The following is a 27,180-nucleotide window of genomic DNA, read 5'->3' on the forward strand; positions in this document are numbered from 1 at the left end:
CCTAATAAGCACCATATTCTTGAGGAGGCTTGAATTTCCAGTCAGTGGCCTCTGTGGTGGGCTTGTTTCATATGAATAGGTTTCATCTTCTGAATAATAATAATAATAATAATAATAATAATAATAATAATAATAATAATAATAATATTAATAATAATAATATTAGTCGTACCCATAATCATAGGAGCACTAGGCACGATCCCAAGATCCCTGAAAATGAATCTGGAAAAACTAGAGGCTGAAGTAGCTCCGGGCCTCATGCAGAAGAGTGTGATCCTAGAAACGGCACACATAGTAAGAAAAGTGATGGACTCCTAAGGAGGCAGGATGCAACCCGGAACCCCACACTATAAATACCACCCAGTCGAATTGGAGGACTGTGATAGAGCAAAAAAAAAAATAAAAAAATAAAAAAATAATAATAATAATAATAATAATAATAAAAATAATGTTCTGAGGGGTTCAAAGTAATAAGAAATGTTGAGAGTTCTTGTATAATTAGAAAACCCTTCACAAAGCTTTCGAACCCTTCCCTGGGTTCATCTTTTGGGACTGAAGATCAACCCAGGGAAGGGTTCGAAAGCTTTGTAAACGGTTTTTAAATTATACGCGAACGAACTCTTAACATAATTTATTATTGTGGACCCCTTAGCACATTATATATACTCTCGCAATAGAAAGTTTTTCCCAAATAAAAATAATGAAGAGGTTATAATACAGTATATAGTTAATAATGGGCTATATGTTTCCTTTTCTCTTTCGTTTTGTTCAAGTCCAGGTTCCAGGAGGGAGGCCCAGACGATGATAGAGATTCATGGCAGACGACATCTAAATCTTTCCAATTAAGGGCCAAGTCTGGATGATTCCAGTTTGGACGAGGCAGGGTCGTAGTTGGGACTCTGCACGGAACGGAGAAAGTTCTCCTGCGAATTTCACATTTGAACAAGGGCAGCAGCAGCTCAGCGCCCAGTTGAATGCCTTTCCCGTTTCGCTTCTTTTGGGTCCTGCCTTGACTCAGATTGATGTTTCACTGCCGCCGTGTTTCGTCAAATTTTCGTCTTTGGTGTCCTGGTGCTAGAGAGCTTTTAGCTGACAATTTTTCTTTTCTTATTATACATCATTTCAAGTTTATTTTGAACTAATTCCCCACATCCCCGGCCCCTTTCCACAACCTTCCATACGCCAGCCCACAAAAGTTCCCCGACACTGAATTCAAATGATAAAACTATAAGTTTATTCCTTTTGACGACCAAAGGTTGAGATGTTTTCCATCCTTTAAGGGTCTTGTCTATCACCTCATTCCCCCTCCCGTCCCCCATCGGGCTTGGGCAATGTAGGGACATTGGACTGTCAGTTTTACTAGCCTTTGCATTATCAACGTTCTCCTACTTACAAAAAAAATCACGTGAAGATCCATCGAGGAAAATGACATTTGCAAGAAGAATGCTTCGTTATTTATAACCACACTGGCATAATTAGGAATTAAGAATTATCAGTAGAATGCTTCGTTATTTATAATCACACTGGCATAATTAAGAATCAAGAAATATCAGTAGAATGCTTCGTTATTTATAACCACACTGGCATAATTTGGAATCAAGAATTATCAGTAGAATGTTTCGTTATTTATAACCACACTGGCATAATTAGGAATCAAGAATTATCAGGAATTATGAATTCTAGTCAATATGGAGAGGAGTTACCTGATTGAAACCAAATGCAATACTCAAGGCATAAATCAATCACAATTATCACATGTTTACAAAGGTAAGGCTTGGCAAAGACAGTGGTAATCTGTTTTAAACATGGAATATTGTTGACATATATTTTCTTTCCATGATGAATCATAATTGGGCGAATCCAGTTACACAAAAAAGAAAGTGAACTGCCTCAAAGAGAGAAGCAAATCCTAAAACAAATGACTACAATAATGTTAATTAACAGTCCTTGCTCTAGCTCACTGTTTTAAACAGAATGCAGAAGCGACAACGAGCATACAGTAAAGGACGCTAATAATATCAATGGAAATCAACGCATAATCACATGCGTAATAGAAATGAACTGCTTCTTCACATCAGGATCGAACTCAAGACTCTCAAAGGAAAGCTGATGGTGTTATCAAATGAGCTTACAAATAATTAGTTTTTCCGTGTGTCACAGCGGCAATCTGCGAGTCGTGAACTCAGCGTTTTCTAGCTTCTTTCATAACTAAGTAAAGAAAATAGCAATATAATTAACGCCTAGGTTGTAATACTCTAAATAAAGGAATTTATGACAGCAGTAAGTAAATATATGCAGCAGAGACTATCCTTCATCAGATATAATTCAAAACACTCGCGCATATTAGCAAATAATATAGGCTGACATTCGAATTTTGAAAACGTGAAGAATTAAAGATGAAAAAAATATGAACTTACAAAGTATCATCAGACGTAGCTGAGGAACTTGAAACACTGACAAGACACTCGGTTAATATGGTTTTTGTTGCAGCATAAGATGTTGGTAAAATCCCTTTACCAGTACAATCTAAAGCGCCTTCTAAAGGCACCAACCTTGCCTTACAATGAATGCTCAATTGTCGTACGCACTGTAACATAATCAAATTGATTAGTATTGACAGTACAATATATTGGCTATTTAAACAGGCTCCAACCTCACAGTGACAGTGATTTGCACCTAGACTATTAAACCATTATGCCAGGGATGACGGAGGAGGCGCTTTTGCAAATCAAACATTTAGAAATATGTCTATCTGTCCACTGACACGTATTGCAATACGATGTTGAGGGGGATGCGTCACTAAAGGAATGTTATGACCTAGCCACCACTATTTTTTTTGCTGTATATTTAACGTTTTGATTAAGAACTATAATCTGAATGTTATGTCATTATCGGTAATATTTTGTATATATTCACATTTAATATGAATGTGATAATACAATTGACATTTTACATAGTCGCAAATGTCTTGATGTTATCTTCATTTTTTCCTCTTTATTAAATTAAAGTAATGAGAAAATATTAAAACATTACTATATTCTGAATGAATTAGTGAAAGCATGAATGTTACGTCGTTACCCGTAATCTTTCTTATATTCAAATGTGATATGAATGTGATGATATAATTAACATTATGCATAGTCGTAAATGTCATGGTGTTATCTTTATTTTTTCCTCTTTATTAAATTAAAGTAATGAGAAAATTCTAAAACCTTACCTCTGCTGCTATTAAGAGTCAAAAGTGGCCGATCTTGTCAATGTCAGCCCTGAATTCGTAACTAATAAAGCAATTAAATTCATCTTTTCAGGGTCTGCATATCTATACTTCCAGAGATCAAGGCCAAAAACAGCACCTTCCAGTGAGATCCAGTCACCTAACGCGTGGATGGCATATAGCCTCCGGTTGCTCTGTAGTTAATAATAATAAACACTTCGGCTTCGGCCTTCCTGTAGTCTTCGCCTTTCGTCTTGAGGAAAGTCAGCCGAGGTAAAAGTGATTCGGTAATGAAGGGGAGGGAGGCTCGTTCAGAAACGTTACTTCGCCTGCGCCCTCTGAATGGCTAAGAAGCGTCCTTTCTTCCCAAAGTCCAATGAACTCAACCTTGAAAGCCTCCTGGGTTGATAGCAGATGGCTTTGCAGGAAGCTGTGGAAAATATTTTACGAAGTTGAAGATATATCTTCTTTCATAATTCGGCATACACATGGAGGTCACGGAGGCACTAAAAACCCAACATGGAGGTCAAGGATAGACCTTACTGGCCAATAAGGTCATGGAAACATCACAGCGTCCCGCAAGGCGTTCTGCTCTCACTTGTCACTGGTCCGTTCTAAGAGAGTTCCAGGGAGAGGCCTTATCATGTCTGATTAGCTTAAACTTTCTTTTTTTCTCGCTGTCCAGTTTCCAGCTCACGTTTATCTTACTTACAAGCTAACCTATGTATGTATGTATGTATGTATATGAATGTATGTACGGAGTGAAAGTTTTCACTTGACTAAAAGAAATATGTTAGAGGGAGGTGAATTTCTAGAGGAAGGTGGACGGGCAGATGGAGATTATGGTTAATGATATTGCTTATCTCAGGAGGGAAAACCCTCGGGGAGAGAGAGAGAGAGAGAGAGAGAGAGAGAGAGAGAGAGAGAGAGAGAGAGAGAGAGAGAGAGAGAGAGAGAGAAGCTGAAGATCCGAGATTGTGTGAAGGAGACCATGGTGAATGAAAAACAGAGGTAATTACGACAGAGAAGCTCCCAGAATCATTCGAATCCAATTAACCTGATGTTCCTGGTGCCGCTAAGTAGCCGAATATGGCATGGAATTCTGTCCAACTGAGGGAACATCATTAAAAACCTGCTTGAAAATGCCAAGTGTAGTACCATGAAATTAAGGAATGTCATGATAGCGATTAAAATACTAACTGCGTAAGAGAACTTCTGGTTTTAGGCGGGAATTGCTCAGCAGGGTGTGACACAACTGAAAGCATTAAATGATTGAGTGACTGATTCGATCGTAAGTTACTACCACGTGTCAGAACTGTCAGAGAATTCAACAGCTTTACACTTGAGTAAAAGAGCTCATTAATGGGTATAATGGATTCTATTAGGCTTGTTATTGATTCAGTATCACATGAAGAGTGTAATGTGGACAAGACAAGTCATGACTGGTAGTTTTGATGTTTAATTACGTAATCTGATGTTCTTGATGTTCAATTCCGTAATCAAATGGTGACCAGGAAGCTGAAAGTACAACGTTATGTGGGAGACTGTCCAGTGCAGAGAATCAAGTAAAACATCTCCTATTCCGGGTCTGTTTTTCAAGATCTGCTATCGGTTCTCGTTTTGTACAAGCATACTGAAAGACCCCAAATGGATTGATAGGAGACAGACCCCCCTCCCCCAGTATCGATGATAAGAGGAGTTGCAGAAACTTGGGGGCCAATGTGAAAAAAATAATATTGCAAGAAATAAACGCTTAAGTATGTAGTTTGCTTGGTTATAAAACCAACTATAACACATGAATGAAGGAAGGACGCTGTCAACGGATACTGAAGATGAATTAAGGGTTTCACTCAATGTTTTAGGAATGATCACAATTTTGTCTCTATCGGAGGATAGGGCAAGCCAATGAGTAGGTGGCATAAGAAAGGCACTATATACTTTGCAGAGATCATCAAGTAGAAGCTTGCGAGAAAAAGAAATATCTTTCTGAGCAAACTGTCCGCTAAATGCATCAAGGATGTAATAAAAGGTCGATACGTCATGTATGAAGTAGTCCTACGAAAACAAGTTAAAAGTAGGTTTAAGATATTGGAGTATTTTAGGTAGGTAAATGTAAGAAATGAAAATACTACCTTGAAAACAGAACAGATATAGAATTTCGACCAAAAGCTAAGCGCTGGAACCTATATAAGTCTATTCAGCGTTGAAACGGAAATCGACAGTAAAAAGTTTGAAAGGTGTAAGAGAAGGAAAGCCTCGTTAGGAGAGGGTGGAAAGTAAGATGGTGGACAGGGAATATGAACGGAGGAATAGTAAAGGGAATGAGAGGGGTCGGAGCTACGGACTACAGAGCACCGCGCGAGGTGCACTGACGGCACTAATTCCGCCCCCCCCGCCAGTGACAAGTGGAGAAGACGAAAGGTGCTGGAAAAGAAGCCGTGCCAAGTGTTGGAAACAGATAATTTTATCATGACCACATGGTAAGAATCCGAGAAAAGGAAAAGGCGAGGCTGAAGGAGAAGGTGATAATATGTCATACTTGCGACGACCAAATGCATGAGTATTCATTTTTCTCACAGGATTCATCCACGACTCAACAATGACTTGGGTCTGAAGTCCCCACGGATGCAGTCTTCGTCCACAAGAAGAGCAATAGCTATTATATCATAGGGCCATGTAAATGGGTATCTTTATGTGTAACAGGTGCATTCACATCCCTACGTATGGGTAAGAATACGTAATGAATGGCCCTACACAGGTGAAGATGCGCAACACGGCTTCAAGGTCTTTCCGCCTTTATCGTAATATTTCATATATACATACATACGTACGTATATATATATATATATATATATATATATATATATATATATATATATATATAATAAAATTCACGTAAGAAGGCGAGTGAAAAACGGGACTTGGAACAAGTAGCTACTTTCGTAGTTTATTCTACATTTTTAAGCTCACAGTGTGAACTTGAAAATGTAGAATAAACTACGAAAGTAGCTACTTGTTCCAAGTCCCGGTTTTCACTCGCCTTCATATGTGGATTTTATGATTATATATATATATATATATATATATATATATATATATATATATATATACATATATATATGATATTTACATAGATTATACGTCTACACACACACACACACACATATATATATATATATATATATATTATATATATATATATATATATATATATATATATATATATAGTTCATCACATCACAAGGAAAAGTCAAGACGCTGAGTTTTAAATGAAATGCTTGAGAACAGACAACTAAATATACCATGCATGTTCCAAGCACACACTAATAGAACTAATTAAAAATCTTTGTGAAAGAATTTAAACTTGAATTCAACGGGAAATTTTACTCTCAAAATTTTTGGTTACTCGAGGAGTAAGCCTACAGCGACTTTGGAAGAGCCTAAAAATGTCTGAAAAAGGTGTTTCGCGCTGAGTTAACGATACAGGAATTTCAGGATAAAATGAAAATGTGAAAAATGAATAAGGTGCATGTTAAACAGTACACGAAAATCATTTCTAATAAAATATGGCGTATTTATTTTTATTTTCATTGGCGAAACAAGGCTCTATTTGACCACAGATTTTAGCACCTTTTAATTGACGTTAAGTTACGAATATAATGTTTACAACTTATGCGTGAGGGGAAAAGCGTGCATGTGTCCCGAATAGGCAGGATGTTTGATCACGCCTTGGTATATGACAATTGCCAACCCTTAATCCCCAGTGTTAAGTAATTTGTAAATGAAATTTTGAGAGGGCAAAATATTATACAAAATCATTACATGTAATGTTGTATGGCTTAGGTATACTGGTAACATACAATGCTTGACCAGATAACGTAAATGTAAATAACTTATTTGTTAAATTAAATGAATTAGTGCCATCAATAAAGTTCACAATGGAAATGGAAAATGATTGTTGCCAACCTATTTTGGATTGCTTAATGCATAGAACAAGAAATGGGTTCCAATACAGCTGTGTTGAAAATCCACCGATATGTCTATTTATATTCAATTCTTTAAAAACTACTTATGCTAGAGAGCTGCAAATTGGCATGTTGATCATCCACCCTCCAATCATCAAACATAGCAAATTGCAGCCCTCTAGCCTCCGTAGTCTTTGTTTGATTTAAGGTTAAATTTAGCCATAATCGTATTTCACTGGCCGCGGCTAATAGTTTTATGGGCCGTGGCTGAGGGCACCACCGGACAGAAAACTCGCACTTTTTGCTTGTTATTCAGGTCACGGCGATAAAGTTAGGGAATTAGTGTTCATATCCATGTTCTTAAGAGCATCACGTATTTGTAGCCCTAATTACATTGGTGGTGAAATAGATATGATTGGGAATATAAGGCAAGAATTTGAAATATCCTGACTCTGCATTAGACAATGCATTAAAAGCGGAAAAAATTATATTTTGTTTGTTAAAATAAAAGAAACTTATAACACAAAAAACCTGCCTGTATGTCATACTTTAAATAATTACGAAGATATTCCCCAGTTAACTTAAGAATTTTAGAGTTAATGTAACATTTAAGAACAACCAAAACAATGAAACATGTACTTTTAAATAACTCTCCCAACTGAAGGCTGTGAATACCAGATTGCAATGGATGTCATTCTCGGTCATAATTTTTACATCGGTCAGACTGGAAAAACATTGGAAGACAGAACAGAACAGCGTAATAAAAATGCACAGGTGAACAGTTGAACGTTCTAGCACGTTAGTGGAAGCAAACATACAATCAACTGGCACTGGGCAGTAGTAACAAAGGTAGTTTATTCCAATAATGAACTAGAAAGAAGCATCATTGAGTCTAGTTTGATAAAAAAAAAACGAAAAAAAAAAAAAAGCTTCAGCAAAAGCATGGACATTCGTCATGACATGTTTCAACTTGAGCCAGTAACCTCAAAAGGAACACGCAGAGGTTTTAATTTAAAGGAAGGTACTTGAAAGCGGGTAAAGGGGATAAGAAATTATTTTTTATTTTGTAAAATTTTACCTGCCACTAATGAGGGTAGGACCCCACCTGCAAACACCTATCAGGTGCAAATACTTTTTTTTTTTTCAACCGTTTATATGTTCGTTAAGTACGGTCCTACTAACATATGTCTAATGTTCTTACTCTTCCCCCTAGTGTTTAAAATGTAAAAGTCATGAGTAAAAAAGATTAGTATAAGCATACACACACACACATATACATGGCAGAGCATTGATTTTTGTTTGTATGGTGTTTTAACGTTGCATGGAACCAGTGGTTATTCAGCAACGGGACCAACGGCTTTACGTGACTTCCGAACCAGGGCGAGAGGGAACTTCTATCACCAGAGATACAAATCTCTGACCCCTCAATGGGATGTCTGAGAACCGAACTCGCGGCTACCGAGGCGAAACATTGAACACTATCGTCGTCACTTTTCACTCTTCTTTTCCGTCGTCTACGATCAATAGCAGATGACTGACAGCCCGGTCACTTTAATTCTTCTCCGAGGTCAAAAGAAACACGGAGGAATGAATTAAGTGCCCAAATCATACTCCGCTGATAGTACTATAATTATGAGACACGAGGAACCTTTTGAAAAGAGAGAGAGAGAGAGAGAGAGAGAGAGAGAGAGAGAGAGAGAGAGAGAGAGAGAGAGAGAGTGTGTTAAGTACTTTACTATGAAAAATTATGGATATTGATATACAACTTAATCACAAGAATCAGCATTTGTTTCTTCCGGAAATAATAATAATAATAATAATAATAATAATAATAATAATGAATTTCATTTTTAGATGTTGATCTTACTTTAAGTGATTAATGAGGTATTTTCGATGTGCACATTCTCACAGCCTATTTGGGAAAAATTTAATTTAATTTTCTTTGAGAAGCTGACCGGATATTCCATTGGTGGTCTGAACTCATAAGAAATGGACCAGTTTAATATTTCTGGACCAGTGCTCCAATAAGTCTACATTGCTAATGCTAAATTACCAACGCCTGAATAATATTTCCGAAAATTAACTATCGATTGGCGTTGACTTTTCTTGGTTCCATTAAAATCCTATACAGAATGCGGCTTTAAATCTGCAGGTGAACTACTATCACTCACCGTCAGTGTAATTTGAACAATCGCACTTTACAAAATGCGATCTCAGACTTCCTAGCTCAACGGCTAAACAAAGGGAGAACGTTATTGCTCGTGCTGCTCATACGAGACGCGTTCGGCATTGGTAACAGCTACTAATAACTTCAGGTCACTCAAAGCGGAGCCTAGACGAACACACAAACGCAACGCAGCGCTACTAACGAGTCGATTGGCCAGCTCGAGGGCGTGGCCATTGTCACCTTCCGACCAATGATTTCAGAGAGCGAGGCTGACGTCACGGCGTCATAGCACAATACGGCATCGCTATTGGCTGCTCGGGAAGACGTTACCCACATCCAGCGTTCTGTCGGGAGCGGGGAACGATTTTCACCCTACTTACATCGTTCACTCTTGTTTTTGTGAAGGGCTGCACACAACGTGTGTCCAGTGTCCGCAACAAATATAAACCTGGACGATTGATTGTGAAATTGAAACGAAGCTCTTTTTCGTCGGGAGTTGTCCAGGAAAGATTCAGAAGAGGATCTTTCAGTCTTATCTGTGCCTACGCAAGTAGTTGAAGACAGTACTCACTCGAAACAACTCCACCACCAGGGCCTAACCCCCAAAAAGGAACGACGAAAATGAAGATCAGACATGCGCATAAACATGCCTATTTATTGGCAATCCTGCAGATCGTGTTCTTCGTCATCTTCTGCATTTTCGTCAGGTAGAGTTGAGATTCATTTGTCATGTCATATCAGTTAACATAATAATTGGTGTAGATTAGGAAAGTAGTTGATTAACTGGACACACACACACACACACACACACACACACACACACACACACATATATATATATATATATATATATATATATATATATATATATATATATATATATATTATTTATATATATACACACATATATATTTATACATATCTGTAGATTCACTAAACTCTACATCCCATTGTTATACCTATTTGTTTATTCATTTCTTAATTACCTATTTTCACAAAGGAGCTCTCCAAAGCAAATGAAGTTGGATTTGTTTGAATAGTGTTCACGTAACCAACAGTTCTTCCTATAGGCAATGAAAGTGTTCCTCTCTAATTTTATTTTATTTTTTTCGCCAGGGGTTTTTCTACCCCTCCACCGATATAGTAAGGTATATATGGTTTAGGGAATTTAATGTCATCCCGTAATGAAAATTTGGGTCCAATAAAAATATCTCTTAATATATTTCTAGTGTTTGATTGTGTACGTTTTTCAGCATACTCAGATTGGCATAATCTTCTCGCGCATTTTCTATAGTTGAAAGGAGAGCTTCATTTTTGTTCTCTCTTAGTGGACGACTTTTACATATTTAGGTGTAAACAGTTCGTGGTTAAAAGTTTTATTCCAAATTGGCCCACCATATTTGAAAAGGATTGACAAACTGGCCAGAGCGCCTCAGTGGCGTGATTGGCATGGTCTTGACCTGCCACCTCGCTGGACGCGAGTTCGATTCTCGGACATTCCATTGAGGTGTTAGAGATGTGTTTCCGGTGATAGAAGTTCACTCTCGACGTGGTTCGCAAGTCACGTAAAGCCGTTTGGTCCCGTTGCTGAATAACCAGTGGTTCCATGCACCGTAAAAACACCATACAAACAAACAGACTGGCCAGATTGCTTTGCTGCATTGAATCCAAGCTACGACAGTTTTGATTGCAAGCATCATTGCTGTTGCTTGAAAAGGCATTGTCCCCAGTTCTTTAGAATACAAATTAATCACCGAGTAAAAAGTATACCTGATCCATATGCAAATGATTGTGTATCCCCCGAAGAGAGCAGAAACAAGATTAGTAATTTGTTGATTATGTTAACATTGTTTTTAAAGATTTCGGTTTTAAGGTGTCGTAAGAGCTCATAGGTCACTTGGGTGTAATGTAAATTCCTAAATGGTTAGTTATTCTCTCTCTCTCTCTCTCTCTCTCTCTCTCCTCCAGTGGTAGCCAACACTGGCAAAACAGATCGAGTAGATAAACGCAGGATAACGATCATCATAATGGAGTTTTCTCATTTGAAGGTGGAGATCCTGTTTCCCCTATGGCGGATTGTCTTGTGGTCGTATGACAGTACTTAGTGGGATATCTCTAAATCAGGAAAAGGAGAACCCAGTTATCCTGGGGGGGGACCTTTTAGGCCATATTTACAAGTGCGTTTTTACCGATCTGATTGACAGAGATATGATTTGAGAGACCATGGCCTTGTGGCCTTCTCTATGCACCGTGTTCAGGCAATTAACTTGATTAAAATGCCACCAAACTTATTCGTGATGTGGCAGTAATCTACCCTTAGCTTTATTCATCAACATTTGCCTGGGCCGTCTTGTAACGTGTTAATCATTTAGCAGTGCTATAATAACCGTTATTCTCGTCTTGTGTCTGCGCTCTATGACATTTTTATGAGACTTGTCTTCGTAATTCCTTTGTTCTTTTGATTTCTTACTCTAAAATAATTACGATCAAATTTACCAGGAAAACCTATACAAAAAATAATAAGAATTGACGTCACAACTTGTAGGGTCAGTAATGTTGGGTACAGTGGAAAGACATCTGTATAAGATAAGCGGAGAAATGCAAAACAAACCAGTACATTGGCGTAGGGGCACGTTTATAAGTCATATGCGCTTTTAATACAAAATTCTCTCGGAAAATTGGCGGCATGCAAATAATAGCCAGTTCATCAGTAGACTGGTGGTCTCTTGCATGTACACAGTGATTGGAAATTTTAAGAAAGGTCGAAGTTCGAAAGATTTTACTATTAATGAGATAGGACGTAAAGAAAATACAGGAAGCTGATAGGGGTACTGGATGTTAACAGTGATCGAATTTTAGGAATGGCTGAACAGAAAACTGATATTAAAATAAAATGTTAAAAGCAAGGTTGCCGAACCTACTTACTCCCTTAATCCTTGAAATCTTGAGGTTTGTATAACCTCAAACGTGGTGATGTGAGTTATGCATGAAGGATTTTAGCAAGGTTGCCTGAGTATTGGTTTGAAATAATATAATTTAATCCAGAGGCCAAGCGCTGGGACCTGTGAGGCCATTCAAGGAATTTGAAGTAAAGCTGGTATTGAAGGTAACAGGAGGAAAACCTCACAGGTGCATTTTAGAACTTATTAGAAGATAGAAAGTAAGACCATTTGAACGAAGGTACAGTAAATTGAATGAAAGGCATTCCAGCTAATGGACGCGTCATCAACCCCCCCTCCCCCTACTACCGGGGCCATTTAGTAAGTAGGATACTGTATGGGTTTGAAAGGGAGAGGGAGGCCTGGAACAGTACAATTAACCGATTCCTACCACTTTACAAGACAGGTATCAAGATGTTGGGAACTTTCTTAAAAATAATCTGGGATGAAAATACATCAGCTCCAGTATTTTAATGGATCCAGACTCATATTTTGGAAGTTACGATTAGATATCGATAAAAATTTGTGGGTGTGTGTGGTCTGCGTTTTGGGGGTTCCGGCGAGTGATTTTTGTAAGATGGATACAGTATAAAGTCATTTTATTGACTTATCTATCCAGTGACATCTTTAGCTCAGATAGGTGAAGAAAACGATAATAAGAACTAGTATAAGCTTTTGGAAACGTTTATGATGACGAAAGTTTAATTTTATTCGAGATTAATAAACTGGGTTAAATATTAACCACAGTGGAATGAGGAGCTCTTTGCCCGTAGAGTTTCTATGGTAGACGTGGTGGCCTTATATACTCTTCATGATCTACGCTTTACATACGTTCTGGACTGGCTATAAAATAGTTCACTTGTACAGGCGAGCCAAGAGTAAAAGGGCGCTTCCTTGGCAACTTAAGATCATATCTATGTTACAACAGAGTACCAGTTGGGTACGGAAGCGAATCTGGGCATTCCCCAGGCACAATATAGTTCATTTATCTACACCTTAGGACTATTAATACGATTAATACGCAGATGTTCACGGTAATATCTGTTGGAAATTCTCCTGTTGTAGTAGCAGTAGTGGGTGAAAGAGAAAGAGAAAGAGAAAGAGAGAGTGAATGGGGCCGTATAGAAGAATGGGTGATGAAGGGAAAAAGTGTTGCTCGGCTACACGTCTATTGTGCTGTGCTTAAGATCTTGGGAATCTTCATAAGACTGGGTAGTTTTAAGTGTGCTGTCCTGTGGAATGAATGACTGCATGATTGCAAGTTATCTGGCGTGACAACTGCAATGGGTACTATGCCAATGTGTACCCATGCAAGTTAGGCGTAATTCTTTTGGGTAATCTGTTGCATTTCTGGGCTTCTGTCGTGGGCTTGATCCACTTGCTCAATCAATTGGTGTATTGGGAACTCTGCAGTCTGTCATATTTAAACCCGTTCTTCAGTAAGACCGCAAAAGAATAAATATATATACATAGAATAGCATGCTTCTCTACATTGTTTCGAAGAACAAACTCTAGTCTCAGTTTACAGCCTCTTCATCTGGCCTGGACACTGTACGAATGCACATGCGCTGTTCTTCATCCGGACAAGATGTATGAGCTGTGTATTGAATCGCCTACTTTAAGTTTTGATTCATTGTATTAGCATCTTCTCTTTTTCGTGAGGCTTGAGAACTGCTCGATGGGCGATGGCTAGTGTTGCAATTTTTTTTATTGCACTCCTCATGAACACTTATGCAGTTTTAGGGAGTGGCCTAGTATCACATTAAGATTTTCAGCGATACGAAGTAAAACTCGTATTTTATATCTGAAGCTAGATCCATGTATTTGTAGTTTCCGTATGTATTATATATTATATATATATATATATATATATATATATATATATATATATATATATATATATGAAAACTGGCGGTCATATACTTGCATGAGCATGTATCATCTCAGGAATGTAATTAGTGTTAATATCCACAAGATCATGAAAAAAAAACATCGCTTACTTACATCAAGGTAAACATTCCTACCAGAAATACACATTGCATGAGGCTGACATCCTTTGTCTGATCATTGCTGAGTCTCTTGATGAATGTTATATTAATTTAATATTCTCGATACGCGCCAAGACTCTCCTCCTTTGCATACTTGTTTTGATACCAAATCAGTCGCCTGCAGCGTTTGTTAGAAAAGTCATACACAGATGTTAATGCTCTAATGAATGTTTGGAAGACTGCCATGACTTGGTCAGCAATAGACCTATAGTGGGACTAGGGTTCCGACGTTATATATATTTGTACATTAACTCCTACATTGAATTTTAGTTTAGTCCACCGTATACTCTTAACATCTCATTCTCTCTAATGTGGTGTCTGTTCTGTTTTCTATGTTCAGCCCTCTTCTTACACCCATATCTATGATAAATAGTCGTGGGCGACGAGACAACCAGAAAGCGCTTAACCTAGGTTTCTCTCGAAGCATCCTTTGATGAGCGAGATTTGAGGTCTGTCACAAGTTCAGTTGGCGAGGGTTTGAACTACAGACAAGTTTGTCGTCGTAGGCGGCACGTGTTAGCAGCCTCGATAAATACCTAGTCCTTTGTCCATTATCCAGTGTATGGGCATACGTGAGAGCGCCTCCTTTTCTGAGCCCGTGTAGCATATTTTATTACAAAGAAAACGTGCGCATAGGTTATCACATTGTAGTTTTGTTTCATTAATTTCTGAAGAGAGTTGCTGAATCCTGATGTAGAAGGAAAACATGTAATTACTTCGTTCTCAATTTGGCTGTTGTATATATACAAATGTAATTATTAACATATATGAATGTCTGTGTAGAATATATGTACGTTTCAAATTTAGTACTTAAATTTAGTAAACGTCTTTCGGAAAAAAAGAAAAAAAGTTACTCTGTACCACCACGTTCTAGCCATTGGTCTAAAACTCTCGTCGTCTTGTAAACTGTTAAGGTTGATAATGCTCAGATGCTATTATAAAGCCAAATGACTGGATTTAACCTGTTTTTCCTTTTCTGTTTACATATTCATTTTAACTATTGATATTCAATTGGGCATTTTCATTAGAATTCATTTGGACTGATTGTGGGTCTTTAATTTGACAAAGACATTCTGAGTTATGGACTGATTGTGGACGTTCCATGATTGACACAGACATTCTGAGTTATGGATGTGTGTACGGACTTGCAAAGTATTGCCCACTTGACTGCCGCCATGTGAATATAGATTATAGATAAGAATGTTATCAAGCAAATTGCTACTGTTATATAGTCACCCGCTTCCAACTATCCCCTCCTCCACAGTAGCCCGTATGACTCCGTGGGAGGTACTCTAAAGCTGTCAGTCAGAATCTTGGTTTTTGATTAGGGCCACAGTTCCTACGTTCAGTTGGTTGATCGTTTGATAATTACCAGGATTCTCTCTCTCTCTCTCTCTCTCTCTCTCTCTCTCTCTCTCTCTCAGAGGTTATTTTTATATGGAGGTGGTCCTGTTTCTAATTTGATTTAGTGTTCACCTGCAGTTTTACTCTCAGTACATAAGTATTTTTCGTCTTTTTTGCCTCTTATATTTAAACTTTACATTTTATTTTTGTATGCATATAAATATAGAGAGGTACCGGTAGCGTATGATGGCAAAGAATGACCCATACTGTGTGGACAATTATGTGAAAATAGGGCGTCTTCTAAAAAAAAAAAATTAAAATAAAGAAAAGACTAAAAAGCCAATGAAGAATTTTCCGAAGACGTTTGAGGTTATAGGTCAAGAGATATGAAACTGCATCTTGTTCTCTTTTCATAATGACTGACGAGAGGACTTCGCTTTCTATTCGAAAGTATTAACAAGCAAGAAATTGATGGCTATATGAACTCCGGATGTCGCTTATTCAAGTGATTTCTCATTTTGAGCTGACCTGATTTCTGTAGTTCATTTTTGATAGGGGCCACATTTTTTGACGTTCAGTAGGTTGATAAATTAACTGTCAGGGGATATTTTTACAAGGAGATGGGTATTATTTGTTCAGTTTCTAATTTGATTTATTGTTTACCGGCTTCATCAATTGCGATTTTAGTTTTTTTTTTTTTTTTTTATTTACGTTACCTGTTACATAAACTTGTTATGCCTGGAGAGAGCTCCGCCAGGTTAAAACTTTTATGTGTGGAGAGAACTTCACCCGGTTAAAACCTTTACGTGTATAGAGAACGCCACCAAGTTAAAGAAGTATTTTTTATTGATTTTAATCTTCCTGTGAAGGAGAGGCCCTTCATATATTCACCGTGAAAGAATGTAGTAGTTCAGAACTCATCTCATCCATCATATCCTTTCCATCGAGATATACGTAGTCGCCCTTGACCCCTCCTTCCCGATGTCGCCACGAGATCGGAGATTATCTTACATTCTCAACAAACTGGAGAGTTAGGTGGAAGCTAACCTAAACACCTCCAAGTGTTCCGTGGCAGATTTGAGGAGGTCGAAACCCGAGAGATGGCTTTATTAACGCAGGGCAGCGATGGTGTCAGTAAAAAAAGAAGAAAAAGTTGCCTGGTAGACTAGGGTATTGTGTTCAAGATGTTTCAGTCTATATGTAGGTATGTATGTATATATATGATATGTGATATATAGTGTATGAACTATGATGTATTAGTATGTATGTATGATGTTATGTGATGTATGAGTATATATATATATAATATATATATATATATGTATGCTATATATATGTATGTATGTATATATATATGTCACACATATCCACAAGCGAAAAATAATAGACAGGTTGTAGGTCCTGACCGGTTTCGGCTTTATTTTCAAGCCATTGACAAAGGACTGATACATAGTATTAAAATTCACAAGTATATATACTACAGAGATAGTACTGACGAACATACACACAACCAGGTGTCAAGGTAGGAGTGGCTTTCAAAAATCATTTGGCTAAAATTTACAATAAATTCCCAAGGGATACTACCGATTAGGGTACCCAACAGATAACCAGTCCACACCTGACAAGTGTCAGGGAGGCGGGGTTGGACATCTCATTACCACTACTGCCCCCTTACTGTGTTTACAAATATAATAATCCTAGTTCCGTACATTTCTAATGCCTACCTTAAATTTTTTTAAATAGTTTACAGATTTCTTTTGATGTTAAAGGATCAATTTTATACATTCCTTGACTAATGTTCATATTATTATTGTAACTTTCTTTTATAAAACTAGATTCAATGATATCCCTTTCCATTGCATTATTAGAACACACAAGCTTTTTTGCCCCTTCCCAGTTAATAGCATGATTGTTCTCACTAACATGTACAAAAATACAACTATTTCCCTGTGCATATCTCACACATTGTTTATGTTGTTCTATTCTTTTTTCTAGTGCTTTCCCCGTTTGACCAATATAAAAGTTGTCACAAGACTTACACGGAATTTTATATACACATCCTTTAACATTGTCGGGGGAGTTCTTGATAAGTACCTGTTTCATTGTTTTATTGTTTTTAAAAACTACATTAACACCAAAATTCTTGAGGAGATGTGGGATATCAGAATCAAAAAGAACCTTACAACAACAAAAATTTGCTTGTACTACCTTATAATAATAATATTTATATGCATATATAATATATATATATTTATATATATACATACATATACATACATACATTCATATATGCTATTACTTCCTGTTTGGAAGTATATTTATATTATTATAGATATACTATATATAAAAGTACATCTATATAAATATATAAAAATAATACATCCAACAGGAAGTAATTGCATCCTTGAACAAAATTATTTTTCTTGCAAATTATACGAGCGAAAATCACATGTTACTAAGAATGGTAATTGCACACACACACACACACACACACACACACACACACACACACACACACACACACACACACACACACATATATATATATATATGTATATATATATATATATATATATATATATATATATATATATATAGATATACCATTCTTAATAACATGTGATTGTCGCTTGTATGATTTGCAAGGAACGTAATTTTGTTCACGGGTGCCATTACTTCTTGTAATATATATATATAATATATATAACGATACAAATATTTATGAAGTAATGAACACTTGAAATATGTCCAAACCGGCATTTATTAGAAAAAGAAGGCAGTACATTGGTATCGCAGAAGGATATCATAAACGCGAAATACCGCCAACAGCTTGTGGTCTGAGCCTAGAAGAAAAGAAAAGAGCAGGGTTCTCGAATTTCATGCCCCCCCTCCAACCCCATAGTTAAGTAGCAGCAGCAGCGGTAGAAGGCCTTGAGTTGAACTTCATGGATGGCAGGTGAACCAGACAAACTGGCATTTCCGCGCCGTGCCTATGTTTATAGGTCTAGCAGCTCCTTAGCATTCTCGGTTTTAGCACTTCTTGGCCTATTGTCTCCTGCTCTGTGTTTGCAGTGCAAATGCCGACGGATTGGACAGTCCAGTGTCATCTGGATAAGGACAGGCCTGACAGCAGACAGACAGAGAGAAGAGAGAGAGAGAGAGAGAGAGAGAGGGAGAGAGAGAGAGAGAGAGAGAGAGGGAGTGGGGTGGGTATGATGTGGGTAGGGCAGCTAGGAAAAATTAGTGGGTCTAAAACAGAGGGAAACTTTACTTGACTGTTCATTTTCACGTTATGTTGATTCTCGTTTCAGGCACAGGATGACCACATCTAAAGCCATTTGTGGCCTATATATACTATTGACTACACGATTTTTGCTAATAACATAATTTATCGTGTTTTAACCGATGACAGTAAGGCACGGTAAAAAAAAAAAAAAAAAAAAAATTAGCCAAATGAGCAACTATATTTTGAGAGAGAGAGAGAGAGAGAGAGAGAGAGAGAGAGAGAGAGAGAGAGAGAGAGAGACTGTAACCTGCCCATGGAAACATGACACTATCGCGCTAGTGTTAGATTTTGTAATTAGCTCGTATCTTCATCGATTCTAAACCATGTATGCGATAACAAAATTAGTCTTAATATTTGTCGAGACAGCGGATATCTTATCTCCAAGATGTGCCTCTCGCTCTCTCGTATCTTCACAGTAGGGGTCAATCTTATTGTTGTCATCCAATAGATTTCCTGAATTTTTTCGCGAGTCGAAATACATTTCTACGTCACGGCATTATGCCGGGATAAAGCACCCCCATTGGCTCGTTTTGAGAAGTCTCGCCCAACCAGATTCCTGTATCGTGAGTAGTGGAGTAAATTGTATCCACTCCCTGCCGTCTCTTTCCACCTTTCCTTCAGCCCCCCGCTGCTCACTCCACTTAGCATGAAAACCAGACGACAATAAACTTCGTCATCCCTCACGGAAGGATCATAATTTAACAAGGTTGGACGTAGACTCTTGTTTCCCCAAAAGCACGCAAAGATGAAGCTAAGAGGTATGGACAGACACGGCCATCTACTTCTCTTTTTGCAAGTCGTGTTCTTCATCATCTTCTGCATATTTGTTAGGTACAGTGTCTTTCTTTTTTTTCTGTTTACTTTTACCTTGACTAAGGGTTACGGCGAAGTAGACTTCAAACTGTTTACTTCTGCCTTTGTACTTTTCCTCGTACAAATCCTAACCAAACGGTGAATACCCGCTGTAAAAGGACAAAACGTTTGTTTGAAATAGAATTCATTGGGGGTATTCACTTTCGTGAGATGTATGCAGTCAGATTTAATGATGGTTTTGATTCGTTCATAAGCACACGCACGTATATATATATATATATAGATATATTCTATATATATATATATATATATATATATATATATATATGAGAGAGAGAGAGTTGTTGAAGGAGGCGAATAATTATATTTGTCCTCGGCGCCCTTTTTAGTAAGTAGAACAACCGCGAACCCTTCATTGATTCATCAAACTTCACTTGTAGCAATAATGTAAAAAAATATACGTATATATGGTTTTTTCATGGATGTCTTGAGAATTTAACTTGAACATATGCAATGGAATTTTTCCGTCACTTCCCAAGGCGAAATATTTGATTGAAGTTTTTGCCTTGATCCTTGTAGGAACTTTATAGAAGAGAGAGTATATATTTTTTCTGGTATGTCGTTTATACTTCCGTATTACTTATATATTTATTATTGTAAAATTGAATTATTTTCTGTGGTTCTCGAAATGGATGTAGGCCTAATTGTTTACAGTTTTTTCTCTCTCTTTTCTTTTATCTTTACTATAGATCGGCCCTTGTTTCTCTGTCGATCAGCTGGTTCCTATCTGTAGGCCTATCCGTTAATTTTTTTTTTTTTTTTCACAACAGTCAAATTAATGTCGATATATGCTGTTTTCTTCGTTGGGCAAGCAGACTTCATATTGGCCGTGTCCTAAAATTACATTATTTTTTTTTTCTTTCTTTTTTTTGCTGTTTTACAGCATATCACAATTTACATGATATTTTATGATAGTAAATCATTAAAACCCGGCGAAAATATGCACTTCTTACTACATATAACTGTGACTAAAGATATAACAAAAGAGCGTCTTAGTGCGTCAATAAGTTATCATACACTGGCTCTCCAACAACGGATCCGAAGATTGTTGTCATATGGCAAACGCTACTTTATTTGATAACCTTAACTGGTCCTTGATTATTTATCTGACGAATACTGAAGTTTTCTTTTTTCTGATTAACAAGGATTCACTAACGCGAGGTCCCTCGTCCTCCTGCGTAAATCGTAAAATTACGTAACTGAAACTTGATCTAGGGCGCTAGGCTAACGGGAAGGAAGGCTGGCTCCCTTTTCAGTTGTGGATTATACGTTTCCACATTTGAGTTGTGGTGCTCTCTCTCTCTCTCGCTCTCTCTCTCTCTCTCTCTGTATACACACACACACACACACACACACACACATATATATATATATATATATATATATATATATATATATATATATACATATATATATATTTATATTAATATATAATAGATATATAGATATATAATAATATATATATAGATATATATTAATAATATATATATATATATATATATATATATATATATATAAAACCACACATAGTTACCGGTTTATTCTTGGTGGAAGAAAGCTGGAAGATATGCGTGTTCAACCACGAGCGCTAGGACCAACATACAAACACGCTCATTATAGCATATATAATATATATATATATATATATAATATATATATATATATATATATATATATATGCTTAAAAAATCACTGTAGATGCACGTGACTTTCATAAATAAGCGAATACCACATGGAAAATACTAGTCAGAAATCCAAGCATTAACTCCTTGACGATGTCTGAGTAAAGACGAAAGCGCTTGGATTTCTGACTATTATTTTCCTGTGGTATTCGCTATATATATATATATATATATATATATATATATATATATATATATATATATATAACGTGTGTGTGTTTCTGTGTTGGTACTAGTGCTAGTAGCTGAACACACAAATACTTTCATCTTTTTCTCCACCAAAAATCAAACGGTAAATGATGTGTGGTTTGACCTTGATATTCTATTTTGGGAGCTGAACTTTATTCTCTGGACTTCCTGAAGACCATACCAACTTGAATGACTTAAAATATTTAGACGTCTCGATAAGGAGGAGGAATAGCTAAGAAATGAAGGTGTGGAGACTTAAGCTAACAAGGAAGGTATATCGTAACACCCAGAGTTGAGAGATAACCAGTTTTTGAACGAGATTTATCAGTTTCCCGTTCCTTACAGAAAAGGCACCTGTTGTACATGCTACAGCTAATGTGATATTTGTCGTACAGAGCCGTATGTTATTTACAACGATGAGTAACGCACGATAAGACGAAAATGAAATAAAATATTCAATAAGATGCCATAAAACTGTTTCATATATTTTAAAGATACTTAGCAGGAATGACCAAACTGTCGTTATATATGATTCGCTCAACTTTTAAAAACATTGCCCGTTAAGTAGGCCTATCATATATGATGTGTATACTCCATTTTCATCTGTTGCCAACTGTCTCACGAGCTATCTAATCACCTTTTTCATGCCGTGATATGTCGAGTATACTGGAACAGTCTGCAAAATAAGAACCTCTTTGCACTGGATGCAAGTGTAGTACTGCAGTCCAGTATCAGCCAGAGTACCGATCTTGCTCGATTTGTTTGCAGTTCTCGTCCAAATGGAGATTGGTACTATATAACCTATCGACCTCTGGAAGAGACACTGCTCGACAATATGGCTCCGTGTAAGTGTCGCTCTCACTCCAGACATGTCGAAATGGAGAAACTGAGTTGGCTAACTTGGCTTGGCTTTTGTTAGATAAAGCTGGCCAGCACAGGCTCAGCTTTTATGATGAACCCAATGACGCGTGACCAGGTGGCCCTCTTAAATCCGCCACTCTATATACATACATACATATATATATATTATATTTATGTGTAGTATAAATAGGTCATTCTTTTTAATATGTCTATCAGCAAGAGTTTCAGGGGACTGCCAGGTCCTTTTTCTGTTTTTGCATTTTTAAAATTTCAGGTAGCTTATATCAACTTGCTGCCTTTACGTCGTACCTCCACGATTGTATTTATTTGTCGATGCGAAGTGCTCGAGCGCACTTGCACGCCCGTGCGATCTGTTTATAGAATCGTTCATCGTAGCACTTACGTGAGGCCGACTTCTGTTTATCTTTTCTCGTAGTACTTGGGGGAAGATAAGCATCACGTCTCGAGTCTTCCCCTATAAGTTGGTTATCAGCAGACAATTGTAAGTCTCCTTGGGAACCTTGGATATTATGATACGCAGCTGCCTATCTCGCCGCTTCTCTTTGATCATTAAAGTGGTAAATGTTTTTTTTTTTTTTTTTTAAATGCCGACTTTTGCGAGAAGCCATCGTCTGTGTAAGACTTTGCCGTGAGATATGAGTTATTTGTTTATATAAGTAGGAACAATAACAAGAAGAAAGAAAAAATAGGATAAAAATCTAAGTGGAGAATTAATATATAAATACTGAAGAATTATGTGCTGTCGAGTTCTTGGCCTCTAAATGGAAGGGAGAATGTCCGAAAGGTAGACATTGTTAAATTCTAAAAGGTTTGTAATATTGTCCAATTTGATGCTGTTAGTTACCAGAGAAGAACAAAATGTAAATTAGCGCCTCAGTGGCGTGATCGGTATGGTCTTGGCCTGCCACCACGGTGCCCGCGAGTTTGATTCTCGGGCATTCCATTGAGGAGTGAGAAATGTGTATTTCTGGTGATAGAAGCTCACTCTCGACGTGGTTTGGAAGTCACGTAAAGCCGTTGGTCCTTTTGCTGAATAACCACTGTTTCCATGTAACGTAAAAACACCATACAGATAAAAGTAATCGAATGGTAGACAATGTTAATTTCTGAAAGGTTTGTAATATTGCCTAATTTGATGCTGTTACTTAACTGAGAAGAGCAAAATGTTAATTGGAATCTAATAAATCTTGAAGAATGAGTATCTCGGTTTAGATGTCTGATCCTGTAAAGTAATGTTTGCATGAATTTGAACCCCGCCATCTTTTCGAATTGGAAGGCAAACATTTAACAATCTTTACTAATTGCTTTGTTTGTACGTTACGTTAGTTGATGATTCCAAGCTTTCAATAAAAGATTTAAGCAGTCAGCGTTGCTATGCTTGATTTCACGCGTATGATGCATCACTGAAAATCGTCCTCCCCTTTACGTAAGAATCAGAAGTAGCGGTCCATCCGCCCAGACCATAGATTTTGTGACGCAAGATCACATAAATAAATCAACAAAGCGTCCTGGCAACCGACTGAAGAGGGCTGGGCAACTCCTTGCGGGACATTGATATTCAAGTAGACTATTTGACTGTCAGGGACTAGGAAGATGGATAAGAAAACTTTGTGATGCAGGATAAGAAGAAGAAGAAGAAGAAGAAGAAGAAGAATCCTTCGCCTTGAATTGAGAATGCCATGCGTAGAGGCACCTTATGTAAATGGGTCTGTCTTTAGCTGCGTTAAAAAAAAAAGGGGGGGGTTGTTTTGCATTGCTGATCTTGAGCATGATGGCGGAATTACAATATGCTGCAGTTTCCATCCACTGTCCATTTTAATGCGAGTCCGCACGATCTTTGATCGTTATTAGAGCTGAATGTTTTTGCATCAGGCCTTTATCCTTAATAGGGAGTGTCCAGGAAAGAAGCGGCACTATGGCAGCTATCTCGTTCACACAACGCAGAGTGCTTCGCCCAAATCGTAGAGGCCTATTAGCAGGTCGTCGAGACCCTATAGCCCACATTGCATCGTTCACTTCTGTCTCTTGCACGCACTCTCTGAGGGTTAAGGTATTTTTTTTTTCTTTTTTTCTTCTTCTCCAAAGCCTCGTTTGCTGACCTGTTCAGCATTTTTCAAGTCCTTTTCTCATCCTTCCTGCCGAGTCATTCACACTTTTCATCAACAAATTATATATTATTCATCAATCTCCACTTCTTCCACTTGACCAAACTACCTGCAAACAATTCCAGTTCCACCCTTTAGTCCCGACTAAATTCTTTACCCCTTATTCTCAGTATATCTCCATATTTCTCACCAATCCAATTCTTATTAAACCTCATATATTACCCAATAACAAATCTCCTAGCGCCTCAGGGGCATGATTGGTTTGGTCTTGGCCTGCCACCTCAGTGGTCGCTAGTTCGATTCTCGGGCATTCCATTGAGGGGTGAGAGATGTGTATTTCTGGTGATAGAAGTTCACTCTCGACGCGGTTCGGAAGTCACGTAAAGTCGTTGGCCCCGTTACTGAATAACCACTGGTTCCACGCAACGTAAAAACACCTTACAAACAAACAAACAATAACTAATCTCCAATTTATTCAACATTTTCTCTTCCAATTGCATCCAACATCCGTCAAATGCCAGTAGGAGGAGGCTTGGATTCTCAATCTTTCTTACTGGAACGTATTTTACGATTATTCTCTTCTGTTATCTACCATCTTCCATTATATTTACTCCCAAAAGCCCATTCATTTTATTCTTCCAGTTCTTATTAATATTCGTTACTCCGTCCTCCTCGTGGTTTTCCATTTACCCTCGTGACCTTATTCCCGCTCACTTTTACTCTCGTCTTTCTCCTTTTCCAATCATTTTCAGGTGCCACGCATTGGCATCAAACAATTATTTTACTTTCCTTTTTACTTGACCTCAGAATATATAATATAAAGCTATATTAAGCAGCCGTGTTGACATTACACGTGTGACTTCTTTTTTTTTTATATTAAGCCGCAAATATTTAATATAGCTCGATGTACCTCGGGAATAACTTAAACCCAACGGGAATTACAACTGATAAGTGCTTCGCTGTGACGAAGCACTTGTCAGTTATAATTCCCTTTGAGGTGTAAGTTATTCCCGAGGTGTAGTGAATTAGATAATACTTGATATTTGTGGCTTGATGTTTTTATATACATAGTGTGTACGTTTGTGTAAGTAGATTTAATAAATCCAAATAAATCAATTAAGAATGAAGACAAGTCTCAGAGAGAGAGAGAGAGAGAGAGAGAGAGAGAGAGAGAGAGAGAGAGAGAGAGAGAGAGAGAGGCATCTCTTTTGAATAAAACTATTAGTTTATGGAAATATTGTTGAGCGAGAGAGATAAAGTAAATAAAACAAGGGTACCGAGGTATTATAGAATTGAAAGAGAGAGAGAGAGAGAGAGAGAGAGAGAGAGAGAGAGAGAGAGAGAGAGAGAGAGAAGGAAACGGTTGACCAACCACTAAAGTGCCAATGAGGGCAAGGGCTTTGAGGCCCTGACAATAATACGCAGTGATAGAGCGAATCAAAGCACCTTTCAGGGTGAGTGCATCGCACGGGACGCAAATCATACTTGTGCGAAAGCAGTCTGCTTTGCCAAGCGCTGCTTTTAAATACGGATATGTTGGTTGTGTTTTGCTTTTCACGCAATGGTGCTGTCATATTTTTCTGAAAAATAAAAGCGTGAGTGTAAGTACAGGCATAGGTTGGTCCCCGTAGCTGGTTAGTGGCGTCAGTGGACCTCACGCGGTGCACTGTAGGCATTATTTAAGGTTCTTTGCAGCGTGCCATCGACCCCTTGCTGCAACCACTTTCCTTCCCTTTACTGAACCTCCTTTCATATTCTCTTTCTTCATCTTACTTTCCACCCTCTCCTAATACTTGATTCATAGTGCAGCTGCTTGCAGTTTTTCCTCCTGTTACACCTTTCAAACCTTTCACTGTCAATTTCCATTTTAGCGCTGAATGACCTCATAGGTCCCAGTGCTTGGCTTTAGGCCTAAATTCTATATTCAGCGCAAAGGTTGGTAGCCTTGGTAGGCAAGTCTGCTGACAACCAGACCAGAGCAATATCCACGCCAAGCAAGATTCCGGAAGATGTAGACGATTAGAATGAATAACTGTAAGCCAGTGACATAACAAATGTAATGTCGTCCGTTTAAAGTTACATTACTGTTATTTCGGAATTCGTACTACGTAATCCCTTGGAGCAGATGAATGAATCTCTTGATGGGTCAGGAAATGATGTTATCCTCAGGTCCTCTGCAAACTGCATAAGGCATTGCATAATTCAACTTCGTAATCTCAGCGGCTTATACAACACGAGGCGACGAATGACTTAGTCAGTTCACGAACGCGAGAGCAACAATAACTAGGGTGAATATTGCATCAGGATTACTACGTGCATATCCAGGAGCAAAAGAAGAGCTGCAAGAACTGGAGCCTTTCGGCTGACATGAATACTGAAGTGGCAGTGAATAATATAATGAATTTAAAATAGGGGTTGGATTCTGAATGACAAAGTATTGATTTGTTACCTCTAGAGATTGTGATTAAATAGATCCAACCAGAGGT

General features: G+C 37.7%; 2 protein-coding genes across 4 annotated transcripts in view; one reads left to right on the forward strand and one right to left on the reverse strand.

The window, feature by feature from the left end:
* The window catches only part of LOC135211509 (cingulin-like), a 359,586-nt gene that overhangs the window by 309,219 nt on the left and 23,187 nt on the right, over positions 1–27,180 (reverse strand). The gene's annotated exons all lie outside the window — the stretch shown is intronic.
* LOC135211209 (ammonium transporter Rh type B-like) overlaps positions 9,774–27,180 on the forward strand; it is a 51,653-nt gene continuing 34,246 nt past the window's right edge. For 2 of the 3 annotated variants that reach the window (XM_064244441.1, XM_064244443.1), the window contains exon 1: positions 9,774–10,053. In XM_064244441.1, coding sequence (XP_064100511.1) covers positions 9,968–10,053 — 86 coding nt within the window. In that variant the 5' untranslated portion in view covers positions 9,774–9,967. Of the gene's footprint in view, positions 10,054–19,621; positions 19,795–27,180 lie in introns of those variants that run through there. The other variant, XM_064244442.1, reaches the window with a different exon arrangement.

Source organism: Macrobrachium nipponense, chromosome 4 (genome assembly GCF_015104395.2).
Source record: "Macrobrachium nipponense isolate FS-2020 chromosome 4, ASM1510439v2, whole genome shotgun sequence".
Lineage (NCBI taxonomy): Eukaryota > Metazoa > Arthropoda > Malacostraca > Decapoda > Palaemonidae > Macrobrachium > Macrobrachium nipponense.